The following is a 16,720-nucleotide window of genomic DNA, read 5'->3' as shown; positions in this document are numbered from 1 at the left end:
CCTAAGCGATACCTTTAGAGTGTCTATAAAGGTTTCCTAAGTGATACCTTTAGAGTGTCTTTAAAGTGTTTCCTAAGCGATACCTTTAGAGTGTCTTTAAAGTGTTTCCTAAGCGATACCTTTAGAGTGTCTATAAAGGTTTCCTAAGTGATACCTTTAGAGTGTCTTTAAAGTGTTTCCTAAGCGATACCTTTAGAGTGTCTATAAAGGTTTCCTAAGCGATACCTTTAGAGTGTCTATAAAGGTTTCCTAAGCGATACCTTTAGAGTGTCTTTAAAGTGTTTCCTAAGCGATACCTTTAGAGTGTCTATAAAGGTTTCCTAAGCGATACCTTTAGAGTGTCTTTAAAGTGTTTCCTAAGCGATACCTTTAGAGTGTCTTTAAAGTGTTTCCTAAGCGATACCTTTAGAGTGTCTTTAAAGTGTTTCCTAAGCGATACCTTTAGAGTGTCTTTAAAGTGTTTCCTAAGCGATACCTTTAGAGTGTCTATAAAGGTTTCCTAAGCGATACCTTTAGAGTGTCTATAAAGGTTTCCTAAGTGATACCTTTAGAGTGTCTTTAAAGTGTTTCCTAAGCGATACCTTTAGACTGTCTTTAAAGTGTTTCCTAAGCGATACCTTTAGAGTGTCTTTAAAGTGTTTCCTAAGCGATACCTTTAGACTGTCTTTAAAGTGTTTCCTAAGTGATACCTTTAGAGTGTCTATAAAGGTTTCCTAAGCGATACCTTTAGAGTGTCTTTAAAGTGTTTCCTAAGCGATACCTTTAGAGTGTCTTTAAAGTGTTTCCTAAGTGATACCTTTAGAGTGTCTATAAAGGTTTCCTAAGCGATACCTTTAGAGTGTCTTTAAAGTGTTTCCTAAGCGATACCTTTAGAGTGTCTATAAAGGTTTCCTAAGTGATACCTTTAGAGTGTCTTTAAAGTGTTTCCTAAGCGATACCTTTAGAGTGTCTTTAAAGTGTTTCCTAAGCGATACCTTTAGAGTGTCTTTAAAGCCATTATACACTTTCGGTAAACAGTATTGTCCAAGTCCCACACTTCGTGTATCACAACTTATATATAAAATAACAATCCTGTGGAAATTTAGGCTCAATCGGACATCGGAGTCGGGAGAAAATAACGGGAAAACCCACTCCTGTTTTCACGCGTTTCGCCGTGTCATGTCATGTGTTTATAACAAATCCGTAATTCTCGTTAACGAGAATTTATATTGTTTTACCGTTTTCTCAAAAAGTAAAGCATTTCATGGACTAATATTTCAAGAGAAGTCTTTCACCATTACCTTCTGTAAACCCTGTAAATTATTTGTAAATCTGTGAACTTTTTTTTCTGTACCGAAAGGGTCCAATGGCTTTAAAGTGTTTCCTAAGCGATACCTTTAGAGTGTCTTTAAAGTGTTTCCTGAGCAATACCTTTAGAGTGTCTTTAAAGTGTTTCCTAAGCGATACCTTTAGAGTGTCTATAAAGGTTTCCTAAGCGATACCTTTAGAGTGTCTATAAAGGTTTCCTAAGCGATACCTTTAGAGTGTCTTTAAAGTGTTTCCTAAGTGATACCTTTAGAGTGTCTTTAAAGTGTTTCCTAAGTGATACCTTTAGAGTGTCTTTAAAGTGTTTCCTAAGCGATACCTTTAGAGTGTCTTTAAAGTGTTTCCTAAGTGATACCTTTAGAGTGTCTATAAAGGTTTCCTAAGCGATACCTTTAGAGTGTCTTTAAAGTGTTTCCTAAGTGATACCTTTAGAGTGTCTATAAAGGTTTCCTAAGTGATACCTTTAGAGTGTCTATAAAGGTTTCCTAAGCGATACCTTTAGAGTGTCTTTAAAGTGTTTCCTAAGTGATACCTTTAGAGTGTCTTTAAAGTGTTTCCTAAGTGATACCTTTAGAGTGTCTTTAAAGTGTTTCCTAAGTGATACCTTTAGAGTGTCTATAAAGGTTTCCTAAGTGATACCTTTAGAGTGTCTTTAAAGTGTTTCCTAAGTGATACCTTTAGAGTGTCTTTAAAGTGTTTCCTAAGCGATACCTTTAGAGTGTCTTTAAAGTGTTTCCTAAGCGATACCTTTAGAGTGTCTTTAAAGTGTTTCCTAAGCGATACCTTTAGAGTGTCTTTAAAGTGTTTCCTAAGCGATACCTTTAGAGTGTCTTTAAAGTGTTTCCTAAGTGATACCTTTAGAGTGTCTTTAAAGTGTTTCCTAAGTGATACCTTTAGAGTGTCTTTAAAGTGTTTCCTAAGTGATACCTTTAGAGTGTCTTTAAAGTGTTTCCTAAGCGATACCTTTAGAGTGTCTTTAAAGTGTTTCCTAAGTGATACCTTTAGAGTGTCTTTAAAGTGTTTCCTAAGTGATACCTTTAGAGTGTCTTTAAAGTGTTTCCTAAGCGATACCTTTAGAGTGTCTTTAAAGTGTTTCCTAAGCGATACCTTTAGAGTGTCTTTAAAGTGTTTCCTAAGTGATACCTTTAGAGTGTCTATAAAGGTTTCCTAAGTGATACCTTTAGAGTGTCTATAAAGGTTTCCTAAGCGATACCTTTAGAGTGTCTATAAAGTGTTTCCTAAGTGATACCTTTAGAGTGTCTTTAAAGTGTTTCCTAACGATACCTTTAGAGTGTCTTTAAAGTGTTTCCTAAGCGACACCTTTAGAGTGTCTTTAAAGTGTTTCCTCTGTCCTCAGCAAGTCCAGTGGTCATACATGTAGTTCAGCTGGGAGAAGAGTACTCGTTTGTGAGGAGACCCCGTTTTGACACTCGCAAACAGTGACCTGGCTATCTAAGCTGGTGTTTGAAAATCATAGACTCAATGCTGATTGATTAAGCTTCAGTGAGAACACATTTGTATTTGGGATGTAGTCTTCCAGTTTGAGGGTAAGAATTGTTCTGAGGCAGCACTGCTGGTACATTCTAAGATGTCTGTGACAAGTCGCCCGGGTTTGGGGATAACTACAGTGCTATCAATTCTTAACTGGGATACACTTCACACCAGTCACCTTCTCCAAGAGTCGTGCATGTTTTTTCAAAATCCACTACCGCTTTGTCAATATACCATTTCCATCAATCATTCAGCTACCAACCTCCCCGTCATTGAGACATGATCATCACCTAAAATCTGGCATGCCCTCTGTCTCCCTGGACTGCTACAAATATTCATTCTACCCTCGTACCATCAGGATCTGGAATAGATTATCTTCTACTGTCGTCAGTGCACCATCCATCCAAGCATTTAGGCTTGCAGCCCTTCCGGAGATCCGGGTAATGGGGCGCAAGTGTCTGACAGACTCCTCTCATTTCTCCCTCCAATGTACAGTGTATATAATGTTAATTTTGTCTTGTCCTACACTTTTATTGCACCACACGGCGTCATGCACAGCACATCATCCCAATTTAGCTTTCACCGGCTGTAAAGGGATTACTTTATCAAGTATCAAGTAAACTAGAAGTTTAGTTTGAATTGGAAGATTGTGGTTGTTGAACACACAAGAAATAAGCCTCCAATTGGAAAAACTCCCAAATTATTCTCAATGGTGCATCTCCTAATATATGTTGGCTTTCTGCTACAGGTGCATGCTGGGATAGGCAACGTCCTCTATACTTTTCACGATTCTGTTCATTATGAAAATCTTAGGAGCAGGAGATAGTTTAACTAGGGAAAGGTTGAATAATCTTGATGTGTTTGTCATAACTGAATCACTGGCTCTCTGGGGACTTCAGAGATGACCATGTAATCGCCGATATCAAGTTTACACTCCCAAACTACAGAATAATTCATTGTCCTTGAAAGAATTGAATGGTGGAGGTCTTTGTGTAATCCATCGCTCCTCTACCAGCGTATCTCTGAATGTGTCTCCAGGAGTTTGCATCTTTTGAGCTCATGGACTTGGACATCCGATTTTCAAGCTGATGCCTCCACAGCTTGGAATTACGTTGGAGTTCAACTTCTCTCATTTTGATCGTGTGTTTGAAAATCAAGTGAAATCTCTCATCAAACTTCTTCCATCCAAATCCTGCAGCTCGGGTCCCTTGCAACTTGGCTTGCTAAGACTTGAATCGATGAGTTGCTACCTATTATTACTTCACAATAAATCTCTCTCTCTCAGCTGGTGTGGTTCCCCACTCCTTCAAAACTGCTCAAATTGTTCCTCTATTAAAGAAGCAGAATCTGGACTGCAATGTCCTCAATAACTACAGGCATAATGCGAACCTAAGGTTCTTGAAAGACTTGTTGCAGCTCAGCTTAGGACTTACCTGGACGAACATCATCTACCTGGATGAACATCATCTGTTTCCACAGAATCAGTCCGCTTATCGTCATGCACATTCCACTGAAACAGCGCAGTTGAAAACTGCAAATGATCTTCTATCTGTGTGTAAATTCTCACACAATCTATGTTGATGACACCCAAATATACATCACTAAGAAATCCAACGAGCAACGCGTCATCTTGCAGAGACTCGAGAAGTGCATCGAAATGTCAAAACCTGGTCTGCCATCAATAAGCTTCAGCTTAACGAACTTAAAACAGAAATGCTGCATGTATCATCGCAATTTAGAAACTCCGGCAATCTGCCATGTCTCATCCTTGAATCGGGAAGTGTTCCATGCTCAGGGATAGCCGTGACCTTGGAATTATTATGAACAAGCAACTCACCTTCAACAAACACATCAAAAATATCTGCCATACAGCTTCATGGGGCACATGTAAAATCGGGAAGATTAGAAAGTATCTTGGATAAGACATCCACCGAGCGCATTGTACATGCTTTTGTTTCTTCCCATCTGGACTACTGCAATGGAATACAAACACTCATGTCGCTCCTCTACAAAGAATACAAAATTCCACTGCCAGATTAGCCACCCTTACGAAAAAATCAGAACATATAAGTATGTGCCCAGTTTTAAAATACCAAAGTTAAACCTGCAACCGGTTTTCAGCAAAGAGTATCTTGTCACAAGAGGGCGCTGCAGAAGGTGTTGAGGGAAATTATACCATTTTCCTAAAGTTTGAAGGCCCAGGGGTGAAAATTATTTCATTAAGAGAGACTGTGTTGAAAACATTTGGAGACCTCAAAACGAGATGACATAGTCGTCATGTTGTCACTACAGCGGTGACTTCCCGTGGTGAATATCTAACTATGTGTGAAGTCTGAAGGTAATGTGAGCTTGAAAAAGAGTGTATGTTAGCAGAAACTTTTGGGAGACAAGAAGAAGGCGAACAAGAAGAAAAAGGAGACAAAAATAAGAAGAAAAACACGAAAAAGGCTAAGAAGAGCGTTGCTCCAACACCTCATTTCCCTTTTCCTTTCATATTCCAAAAAAACGTGACATTAGCAATTATTATCATTCATGGTCTTTAAAAAGTGTGATCTTAAACTCAAAACGCTTTTTTGGCACTACCATATGGCGCACTAAAGGTGTTTGGCATTTTGGATCAATCCATTTCAATTTAATGGGATTGCATAATAGTAATTTGTTATTATTTTACCATCATTGGAAAGATACCACCTTCCACTTTCAAGTTATTTTAAAGTTGCGTATGAGAACATAGAACAAACTACAGCTTAAATGGTGTTTGTGCTCAGGCTGCCTTTGTGTGTGAGTTTGGTGAAGTAGGGTATTTAGTAAAGTTACTAAAGCCTCGGTCACAACCCACCGTGCGTGTTTTTTGTCCGTACGTGTTTTGGGGAGGCCACGGCCGCCACGTTTTTCTGAAAACGTGGGGAGGGAGTGGCAAGAGCAGGGAGGAAGTACGTCAATGCACGTCACTCGCACGGTTTGCGCAAGGTGCAAGTACGTGGCCCGCACGCCACGCCTGGCCGTGAGCGGTTGCGTGCATCGTACGCTGCGCACGTGGCAAGTGAGTTGTACATGCTTACAACGTGCTTACAACGTACGCTCATCTTGCGATTAACACGTTGTCGTCAGAGGCCATACTTACACGTGCTGGTCACGTACGGTGTCCTTACTCACTCGCACGTTGTAAGTGCGTGCAAGTGCGATGAAAGTGAGTTTTTCGCCACTTGGCCGCCTACCATGGCAAGATCTGGTTGATTGAGCACATGAACTCATGTTACTCATGATTTAATTTTATGAACTCTGGGGCATCCCATGAACTCATGCTTTACTTTTATACATTCATGAGTGAATAAACATGTACAAGTTTATGTGTCAAACAAATGATAAAATGGTTTTGTTTTGTTCTTATTGTGACCAACTCTCTGGCGTCACCGTCTGACTCTTCTTCGCTCCTCCTCTCCTCTTCCTCTCTGGCAATCTCATCTTCCGCGGCCCGTTATTCTGTGTCTTCTTCGGCATCTTGGAGATGAAATGATAGCACTCATCAATCGTTTTTTTATACTGCAGAAATCAGTGCGCACAACGTACCTACGTTGCAAGTGAGGAGCACGTGCGTACTCGGTACAGTCCACGTGAGTTCTGCGTGCTCATTGGACAGCTGAACTTGGGAAGTGCCGAGTAAGCACGGACCACGCACTTATCACATGCGCAGCACGCACAGTCTAAGTGCGCCGTCCGAGGAGCAAGTGACCGTTTGATTTTTAGATTGACGATGTACCTTATGCATACATATTAAGAGAGGCGTATTTGGAGGGACAGAGGTTATACTACTTTGTATAGTTGGATTGGGAATTGTATTTAAAATGAATGCGGATCTTAAGCTCCAAAGATTCATAACATTTATAAGAATCTATACTTTATTATTTGGATTGTTTTTTCTTTGAGTCTTTACTTGTTTTTTTCTCCTTTTATTTGTGTCTCAATTTTTTTTTATATCTGTGTTTTGCTATTAATTTGTTTCTTTTTGTCCATGCCCATTAAACTTCTTTTAAGTGTAATTATTTCGACTTGTTTGTTTGTTGATGTTTTGGTGTATAGTTTGGTAATTCCCCATAAGGGAGCGAATTATTGATATAATGTATGTTTCTTGGCAATGAGTGAACCAATCCGGAGAACCATCTGTGGAACACTGTCCAATGAGTCACCTATCAGAAAGATTTCTAGTGGTTGACACACGGTCGCCGCCCAAACTTCCTCCAATCAGATTACTCGTAAGTGGGAGTTTGGGTCGGGGTTTTGTAGACTTGCAACCCGATGTCTGAAACCACACAAACGTGTTGAATTACACACACACAACCCTGTTGATTTCCACAAGTATACCAGGCCACTGGACCTTCTAATTTCAATCCAAGATGGCGCGGGTTACGCTTTTAATAGTATAGATAAAAGGACTCACGGAGTCGATGCGTTGTGCGCTCGTTGGCTGTAGATGGCACGCGCGTCACCCGTACGTCACCCGTACTTGGGGTGGATCCGTACGGGTGACTCGGAGAAAGTTCCTCATGCACTAAAAGTGCTACGTTGTGTCTGCGTGCTCCCAAATCCGTACTGAGGCGGTACTTACCACGTACGGATCCCCAAATCTTGCTCACGTTTTTGCAAGTAGACAGCACGCACTTGCACGTACGGCGGGTTAGGACCGCCGCTTAAGTTGACTAAAGCCACCAATGGTGAGAAAGGGTTAAACTGTGGCTATTTGTTAAGATTTATGTAATGTGGTTACTTCAAAGGAGAAACTCTATCTAACATGTACAATGAAAACATTAACAAATTACCTGAACTGGCTATTCAATGTACATGTAACTGGTTGATATCAATCTACATGTAATTACCAGAAAGACACTCAAAGCCTATTGCTAAAATTGTGCTGAAAACTAATACTATCCGAATTCTCTGTTTATATTCCTGAATCTAACTGCAGAGAGAACTGATGCAAAAGACCAGTGTGGTGATGATTATATACAAAGCGGGTATACATAAATTACTCTTTTACTGCATATCAATCAATGCTGTATCTAACCTGTTAGTTCTAGGTTTGTGAAACAGAAAGGCATCACTTTCAATAGCTTGATCTCCTTGGAGCAACTCATCCTTTTCTCTGTTGGAAGTTGCCTCTTTAATGTTGATAACCTCCTCACTGCTAAGTTTCTTATCTAATTGTGATGATGCAGGGTAGTCACTGAATGCAGAATGCTCATTATCATTAAGTCTCCCTGGATGAGATGCTAAATTATCAGCACTTGCTTGCTGTAATCGACACTCTTCATTGATTAAAATATAACAAAAAAGAAGAAATGTTAGATAAATGCAAGTATTTAACAAAAAAATCATTAAATTAAATGCATTTAAAGGAACACGTTGCCTTCGGGTTGCGCTTTGTTGGGCGTTTTTGGGCTATGGCAAGCGTTTGATTTAAAATGATTCTGTTGGAAAGATGTTAAAAAAGTAGAATATAATGATCTACACAAATAAGCCTTAGAAATGCTTCGCTTTTGCTAAATTTCTCGAAACAAAACGCTCCGCCATTTATGAGAGTCAAGATTTTGACTCCCATAAATGGCGGCCAAATTCACTAGTCTTATTTCCAGTCGCAGCCGTTGAACTATAGGACTGAGCAATTATTAACAATTTTACGAACCCCGTTTGTATCTATCTCTTCCTCCATGGTTACTCCAACAACAAAAAACAGTTCATGAATAAAAAAAGGGCCTTCGTTGAATTAACTTTTTATTAAACTATCTAAGCAGCAAATTCAGCCCACGTCCCGGGGCCGAGCGGCGCGCCGTCCAGCGGGCCATCATCCCCCGCAGCCAGACCTCCGCTGCCAGACGCAGTGAACTCCCCGTTCTCGCTTGTACGATGTAGGATTTTAGCGGGGCCAGTCTAGTAATGCCAACACTTTGTACAAGAAAGAATGTCTGGTACCTGTATTCATAATAGTGCATGTGATTCTGTAGTCGTGTGTCTCTTTTTGCCTCAGGCCTTTGCAGCAAAAAGACGAAATTATTTAATACTAACTATCGAGTGGAGTTGAAAATGGACGTGTCATGACCTTCCACACCAAAACTGCAGCTAGAGAACGTCCTCTCGTTTACCGTGTTTACCGTAAGTATGCAATTGCGAGTCATATACCCAACTACCACAGTTTGTTTTAGATACAAAATTACAGGGACTTTATACCTGTCCTCTCTCTATGCTGTTTGCATGTACATGTAGAGTCACAGGGCAACAGGACAGTGTCGTCTATTACTAATAGTAATACTAGTCCATTGCCATAGGATAGATGTCACTTATTTGCTTACAATTTTTACATGATCCTTTCGGGGTTATACATTCATTATTTTATAAAATAATTTTTATGTCTATTATGGGGATGTAATTCCTTGACCTTGGTCTTGGACGGTACTATTTGAGGTAGCTCCTGTTTACATTGCTCGTAATCACTTGACAGCAAAATTTACTGTACGATGCATCTGAACAGGGAGCACATGAAGACTGCAAATGGCAGTTGGCAAGTGGAAAGCTAAAATAAAGTAATACTCTTGTCCACAAAAATGAAGCTTCCATAGGCCCTTTTTGAAACCACGGCTTCGGCTTTGGATTCGGCTTCAGACTCCGTCCCCTTGTCTGAATCCCTACGCAAAGCACGCTCAGTATTATCCAAACATCTGCGGGCCAAGCTAGCCCGAGCTGAATCCAAAGCCGAAGCCGTGGTTTCAAAAGGGCCATAGTCTGGAAGAACTCTTTTCAAAAATTACAAAACAAAATCAGAAACAGGGAACAAATGTCACTAAACATTTCATTATTTTGTAACATTTTTGTATCACTTGATTGCCAGGTCACAGTGAAAGTTGGGTGGCGATGTGATTATTGAAGCCGGTATGGACAAGAAAGAGTACACGTACATCAAAGAAGCACCATAAGACGATACCCAGCTTCTTCATAGGACAGGAAAACTCTTACACCTGCTAATTAGGCCTGGGCGACCAGTGAAAATTACTTATCAACTAGTCGCACCTCCAATAGTTGCGACTACGACACTAGTCACGACAAATTTTTTATTATCAAGATACACTGTGGCAATGTGTGCCGCAAGCACAATATAGTCTAATTCAAGCGGAAAAGATTGAAGATTTGTGTCACTGATGTTTGACTGTGTTTTGTAAGTAAAGTATGTTGTCTTGAATAGTCATGAGCGACACAATTGGTTCACTAAACAGGTAGACGCAACTATTTTTGAAGTAGTTGTGACTATTTTTGTAGTATGTTTAACCGAATAGTTGAAAACGATAGTCGCGACTCGACTAATGATTCAATAGTTGGAGTCTGACACTAGTCGCCCAGGCTTACCGCTAATGGTGCAAGGATGGCTTCTACCCGCAGCCGCCATCACCCCCCCCCCCCCCCCCACCACCACTACCAACAAAAGAACTTGTAGCAAAACACAAATCCAGATTTTCCACTTCTTAAATTTAATTTCCATGTAACTTTCAACATTTTTGCTACAAAATTGTCTGTACAGGTGTGCATAAGACATATAGCATTATTGGCAAGTGATAGAGTGTGTATGTAATCAAAGAGAATCTTTGTCACAAATTTATAGAAACTTTATAAAATAATATGGACAGTTTATTGAGACATGTTTTTACAATTCACAGCAGTACACAATGTATTTGCAAACATTAATTAAATTTGTCTTTTGTCAAAGACCACTATAGTCCCATGCAGTATCCTTAGTTGGTGTACATGTATCTCCTCAATATTTATGCATAAAATAATAAACCTGTGACAATTTGGGCTAAATTTGGCAATATAAGCTGCAAGAAACGGTGAAAGAAAAACACCATTGCAGTATAGAAACAAGTCCTTTGACATGCCTCTCATCATGTAGACTTTATCAAGTGAGTTTTATGATCACAAATTAGTAATTACCAACATCTAAGGTATAAAGTCCCTTTAGAGAGACCAATGCCTTAGATCGGGTGATTTGGTTGTAAAATGCATATGGGTAGAAAATATGTTTTAAAAGTAGAATAGAATGATCAACACAAGTATGACTTGAAATTGGGTGGTTTTCCTTCAAAACTTTTAATTATTCGGACTAACATGGTCTGCTAGTCAACAATATGACTAGTTCTAAAACATCATTCTGACCATGCATTTCATAACAGGCATGTGGTTTCAAATCAAAATATACTTTCAAGGGTTAAAGGCAGTGGACACTATCGGTAATTATAACACCCCTTACAAGTATTCTGCCTGCTCATTGGTTTAGAGCGCGTCACATGACATGTTTTAGTTTTGCTAGACGACTGCCGTGTGATAGTGCGTCGGTTTGCCGTGCGCTAGTCCGAAGACTAGCACACGGCGTGCAGCCCAGACGTCCATTGCGTGTACGAGGATGATAAATTAATAGTTTTTGCAATCTGTATTCGCATCGTCCGTGGATTGTAGCATTCAGGTCTGTAACTTAATAATAATAATACATTATTTAGAAATGTTTGGGGTGTTATAAAACAAATATTGACTGTTTTACTCGTGCAATTGTTAAAACTATGACTCCCTCGGTGATCCCGTAGCGTTCTATTTTAGAACTAGAAAGCTCCTGGGATCACCTCGGGAGTCATAGTTTTAACCATAGCACTCGAAGCAGTCAATATTTGTATATTACTCAAAAATAATTATTAGCATAAAACCTAACTTGGTGATTAGTAATGGGGAGAGGTTGATGGTATAAAACATTGTGAGAAACGGCTCCCTCTGAAGTGACTTAGTTTTCGAGAAAGAAGTAATTTTTTTGATTTCGAGACCTCAGATTTAGAATTTGAGGTCTCGAAATCAACCATCTACATTGTAAATGCACACAACATCGTGTGGCAAGGGTGTTTTTTCTTTCATTATTATCTCGCAACTTCGACGACCAATTGAGCTAAAATTTGCCCAGGTTTGTTATATTATGCATATGTTGAGATACACCAAGTGAGAAGACTGGTCTTTGACAATTACCAATAGTGTCCACTGTCTTTAAGGTTAAAAAATTGAAATGGCACTGTGTTTATCAAACTTGTTGCATCTATGATCTATGTCTCTTTATGAATACAGAATAAATTTATTTCAGATAAATTAATTTGAATACAGATTGTTTATGTTTTTGCATTTTGTTGTCCTAGTGTTTTTTGTGTTACAAAATATCAAAATTTTAAATGAATAACAGATTAAGTATGATGTTTGTATAAACAATTGGCCATGTATTTCAAATTAAACTTAATCATATGTCGTGATGAAAACAAAAACTCTGCTTACATCACATTCAATGATTTGTTGACATAAGTAATGTGCCCCCAAAACAAATATTGACATCATGTGTTGATTTAGAAATAAGAATCTACTTGTTGACAACAGGAAATATTGCCATTTGTTAAACCTGTTTTGCATAAATCATGTGTACATGAAAAGTTGAAACTATCTGGAAATATATCCCTGATTTTACAAACACAACAACTAGGTATTGTTACTCTATTTCCAGTACCATTCTGACACAACACATGTTGTCTGAAGGCTGGCTGGGTGACAAAGTCATTTGTTGTGTACATCATGCTCCCCTGGTGTACATGTCATTCCTGTGATGTCGTGCCAACTCTAATGGTGGTCCAGAACAAGGTGCCTCAAGATCTTTTCAAATATAAACACAAACAATTTTGAAACAATTAACAAAATACAAATTTGTTATTTGTACATGTATATGGAATATAAAACCCATGCACTTGATGTTGATTCAATAAAGTGACATTTTGCAAATATTAACTCCCTGCAGCCAATTTCACGAAACTTTATGCAACCGGGTGAGTCCACTTGCGCAACGTTTATGGCGCAAGTTGCTCCATAAACAGTGCACAAGTGGACTTACGCAGTTGCGTAAAGTTTTGTGAAATGGGCTGCTAGTCAAAGACATGAGGTTGAGGTTATTAAAATTTGGGATGTGGCTGTTTAGCCTGAAGTACTTTGGTAATGCAACGTTGGCGAAGGAGGCTGTTTACAAGTAATTACAATGAATGAAAGCTTAAATTTGTGTTTCCTTATTAAAATGTTTGTTCACACATTTACTTTGTTTCCTTTTTCTTGGGGGGGGGGACAGATCAAAGTATCATGTAACAAAACTGGACTGCTTTGACAGTACATGTGTATATTGTTATACATGCACATGCCATTGACAGTATGCAATAATCAGTCTCTTACTGTCAAGTTTGTGAAGCATTCATCCAGCCTTTGTTGGCAGCATAACCTCTCCTGTTGTGTTGGCATCTCCCTACAGTTGGTACAAACCCACCAGCCTGGCAAGAGCTTTGCGGAGGTGGATGATGTGGACTTGGAAGTGCCGGGTTTGATGAGGTCTCCATTGAAGATGTTTACACCAAGTCCTGGCATCTGCTCACATAGTACCTTCAACAAGAAATTGATAACCATTGATATAACTAATAAGTTCTCGACAATTTTATTTGTTATTGCTTGAAAGGTCGCACTTCTTTGAAAGAATTCGGGTTGACTTGGGTACGAGTTGACTTGGGTCCAATATTTTGGGTAAACTGTTAAAAACATACAAAAAACATTTAATAAATCTGTACTATTTTTAAAATGTACTTCTACAATTTTTACAAAAGCCCTCCCCCTTCCCAGCCAGATAAACAACTCTTTTATTAATTGTAGCATCAAAGTAAATCATGCCAAGTCATTAGGACGCTGGACACTCAATTCAAATCCCCACCCCCATCTATGCACCGAGTGAATAGATATACAAAACTACATGTAAACTCGTCGTAGTACATGTACGTACTCTCACAACTCACACATGCCAAACTATTGGTTTGATTTGACCATTCTACCTCCATGGTTTGACAGTGCTGCGGCTGTCATGGCTGTGAATTTACGTGTCATGTCCACAATAATAACTAACTATAATAACACAACATTGCATTAGGTATAAACAATCACGGTCCGTTCTCTCTCTCGGCTAGTCCATGTCCCATTACATTATTCTTACCCTGATTGGCGAGGAGTCCGTTTCTTCTTTTTGGACGTGTCTTCAATTTGTGTTTTTTCGGCGATCCATTTTGACAGCAAATGGTGTATTTACATTTCACACAATGTCGCAGGGTAGAGAACGGTATGTTACCTCGTGTTCTTCTGGTAGGTTTACCAGGCCATCGGCTACGGCACCAGCCTATCTGCTGTTCATCGCGCATAAACGGACGAACGTTTTGACGGCTTGAAAAACGTATACATTTCGCGGGACATGTTTCGAGGTCAGAGGTCAGGTTTTTTTTTTTTTAATTACCATTCACTAATTATAACACATTAAATGTGTTTTATTGCAAGAACAACTCTTGATAAGTATAAGGAACACCCACAAACGTGAGATTTCGTGAAATCTGAAGGCAACATGTTCCTTTAATAACAAAGTTTGATTGGGATTCTATGAATCTATTATGAAGTGGCGAAAGAGATCACATGATAAAGCGCTCACGGTCCAGCAATTTTTTTTGGGGGGCACAAAGTCCCTTTTGGGGTTCCACAGTTGAAAGGCGAGGCAAGACACCACACCAAACTACATGTAAAATCTGCATTTGTATTTGCAACACAAAAGTATATTGCTTTATCTTGTTTAATTTTTTTTTACTGAAAGCTTATTCTTTTATTCTGCTGTCGTCCCATAGATTTACATGTATTGACTAATCACAATTGCGCTGGTATGCTGCTTAGCAACTTCGGGGACTAAACTTAGATACTAAATATACAAATTAAAAATAAGTTGCTGCAACTGAGAGCAAGTTCGAGTGAGGCACTATAGTCGACTGTAGTCGACCATTGGTTGATTTTGCCTAGTACCCAGGATGTATTGAATGCATAGGTAACCACAGAACATTGACCAGTGGTTGACAAAATGGTCGCCACCCGAACTTGCTCTGAAAATTGCTCCAGCTGATCAAAGAGGTTGCCATGAACTAATTAACCCTTGAATACACACAAACTAACCTTGATTATCTGACTAGGAGAAGTAAGCATTTTTCTTCTGTTGCATGCTTAAGTTAGCCTTAATAAATGATAAACCTCACTTCCTAAAATGATTTTTTTTGTAACTTCTGAATTGTTTCTGCTTTGTTTACTAATGATCCACAATGTATTTTATTTCCACGGTATTTTTCAATAGGATTCTCATCAGAGCTCAGATTGAAATAACATGAATGGCAGTTTGAATGTCAATCCATATTCAGAGAATCATCTTGATATATTTTTCTGATACCTTTTTTTAAACCTGAAGTTCTTAGCTCCTCGTCAGAGTTGTTGTTCACCCTTGTCAATAATGATTCTGAATGTCCCATTGATGATGTAGATGAACAAACACTATCACAAATCAATGCCTTGTGCTCCACTTGTGTACTTGCAGGCTGTCTACATAATTTTACACGTTTCTTTAATCTTGGGCGTTTAGCTGGATTTGTTATGAAATCTTCATACCTACAAATAAAACAGAACAATTAGGTTCAAATGTACAATAAGATACCACAAATATGCATTAAATAGGTAGCTACACTGCAAGGAAACATAAACATGTCAAACTAATACTGAGGCTCAGTCCATTTCATATAATTTTTTTTACGGCATTGTAAATAAATAAATAATGTCCACGCTAAGAAAATTAAAGGAAGATGATATTCATCTTCATTATAATTTTCTTAGCGTGGACATTATCATCTTCAACGAATTCATCTTCAACGTATTTCAAATCTGTAAACATGTACTGTATTGAAGTCAGCTATCTTTCATCACCCTGCTTGGGTGGGATAAAACAGGGTCATTCCGTGTCAAATCACCCCCCCCCCCAAAAAAAAACGGCAATTTTAAACCCTACCCTCTTCAAATTGGCTCATTTGGTTTATGGGGTGATTGTGGCTCAATTTTAAAATTTCAGCTCCATCCAATAAACGGTTTTCGCGCTATGCCATGCTCTTTCTTGTTGATTTCAGTCAAAATGCGCCTGACTGCCGATATTCAAACGACCAGAAATCGGTAACCATGTCAAATTGGTTGAAATTGGTGTCTTTGGAAAGGAAATTGCATAAGCTTTCCAAATCTGCCATTACTTTTTTTTGTAGGAACATGTTTAGGTTTATTAACCTTTTGACCTTTACTTTGACCTTGGATTCGACCTTGTGGATCACGTGATCTGGAGATGAACTTCGGTACCCCCCCCCCCCATATATGTCTTCTCCACAATTTAAACAAATTAGAGATATAATATTTTTGGCTTGCTTTCAAGCTCCACTCAAAGTTACCCTACCTGCCTAATACTATGCAAAGTACATGTACATCATTAGAAACATATGTCCATACGTATTGTGTGCGGAAAATGCCTTGCGTTTTAGGTTAAATTATAGAGTTGTTGAGACAACTTAAATTCTATCTCTTTATTTATGATGTCTTGCTTATTTACCATTATTGTGATTTTAACTTCAATTTACTCGAGATCGCCACTCAAGACCTAAAGACCTCAAGAACTCAGGACCATTCAAGTTCACACACACGCAAATGATGCTACTCACTTTATTTATTGGCGAATCTCATAAAATAATTTATACAACACGAGCAGCCACGCTACCATGAACCGCTGCGTGCGAATGAACCAGCGGACTGATTGAATACAGATGACCTTATATATTAATACCGTTTAAATCAAGAGAGGGCGCTATGTACATTTTGTGATTGAACATGATTGAATAAAATAGACACTGTGTAGTTCCTTGCAGTTAATGTCAACCAACTGTTTGAAGTAGTTGATTCATTTGAATGTGCCTCATCAGTCTCACTCATTAGTGGAGTTTAAGGA

At 38.8% G+C, this 16,720-nt stretch overlaps 1 protein-coding gene across 2 annotated transcripts in view; it reads right to left on the bottom strand.

The window, feature by feature from the left end:
* The window catches only part of LOC117289216, a 30,510-nt gene that overhangs the window by 5,326 nt on the left and 8,464 nt on the right, over nucleotides 1-16,720 (bottom strand). For both annotated transcript variants that reach the window (XR_004518929.1, XM_033770232.1), the window contains exons 2-3: nucleotides 15,137-15,351; nucleotides 7,859-8,099 (exon numbers count right to left, since the gene is read on the bottom strand). Coding sequence is in view for 1 of the 2 variants with exons in the window: in XM_033770232.1 (XP_033626123.1) it covers nucleotides 7,859-8,099; nucleotides 15,137-15,351 (456 nt within the window). In the remaining variant the exon portion in view is untranslated. The remainder of the gene's footprint in view (nucleotides 1-7,858; nucleotides 8,100-15,136; nucleotides 15,352-16,720) is intronic.

The sequence above is a fragment of the Asterias rubens genome, chromosome 4 (assembly GCF_902459465.1).
Source record: "Asterias rubens chromosome 4, eAstRub1.3, whole genome shotgun sequence".
Taxonomy (NCBI): Eukaryota; Metazoa; Echinodermata; class Asteroidea; order Forcipulatida; family Asteriidae; genus Asterias; species Asterias rubens.
The sequence above is the reverse complement of the archived record's forward strand: the minus strand, read 5'-3'. Positions and strand labels throughout refer to the sequence as shown.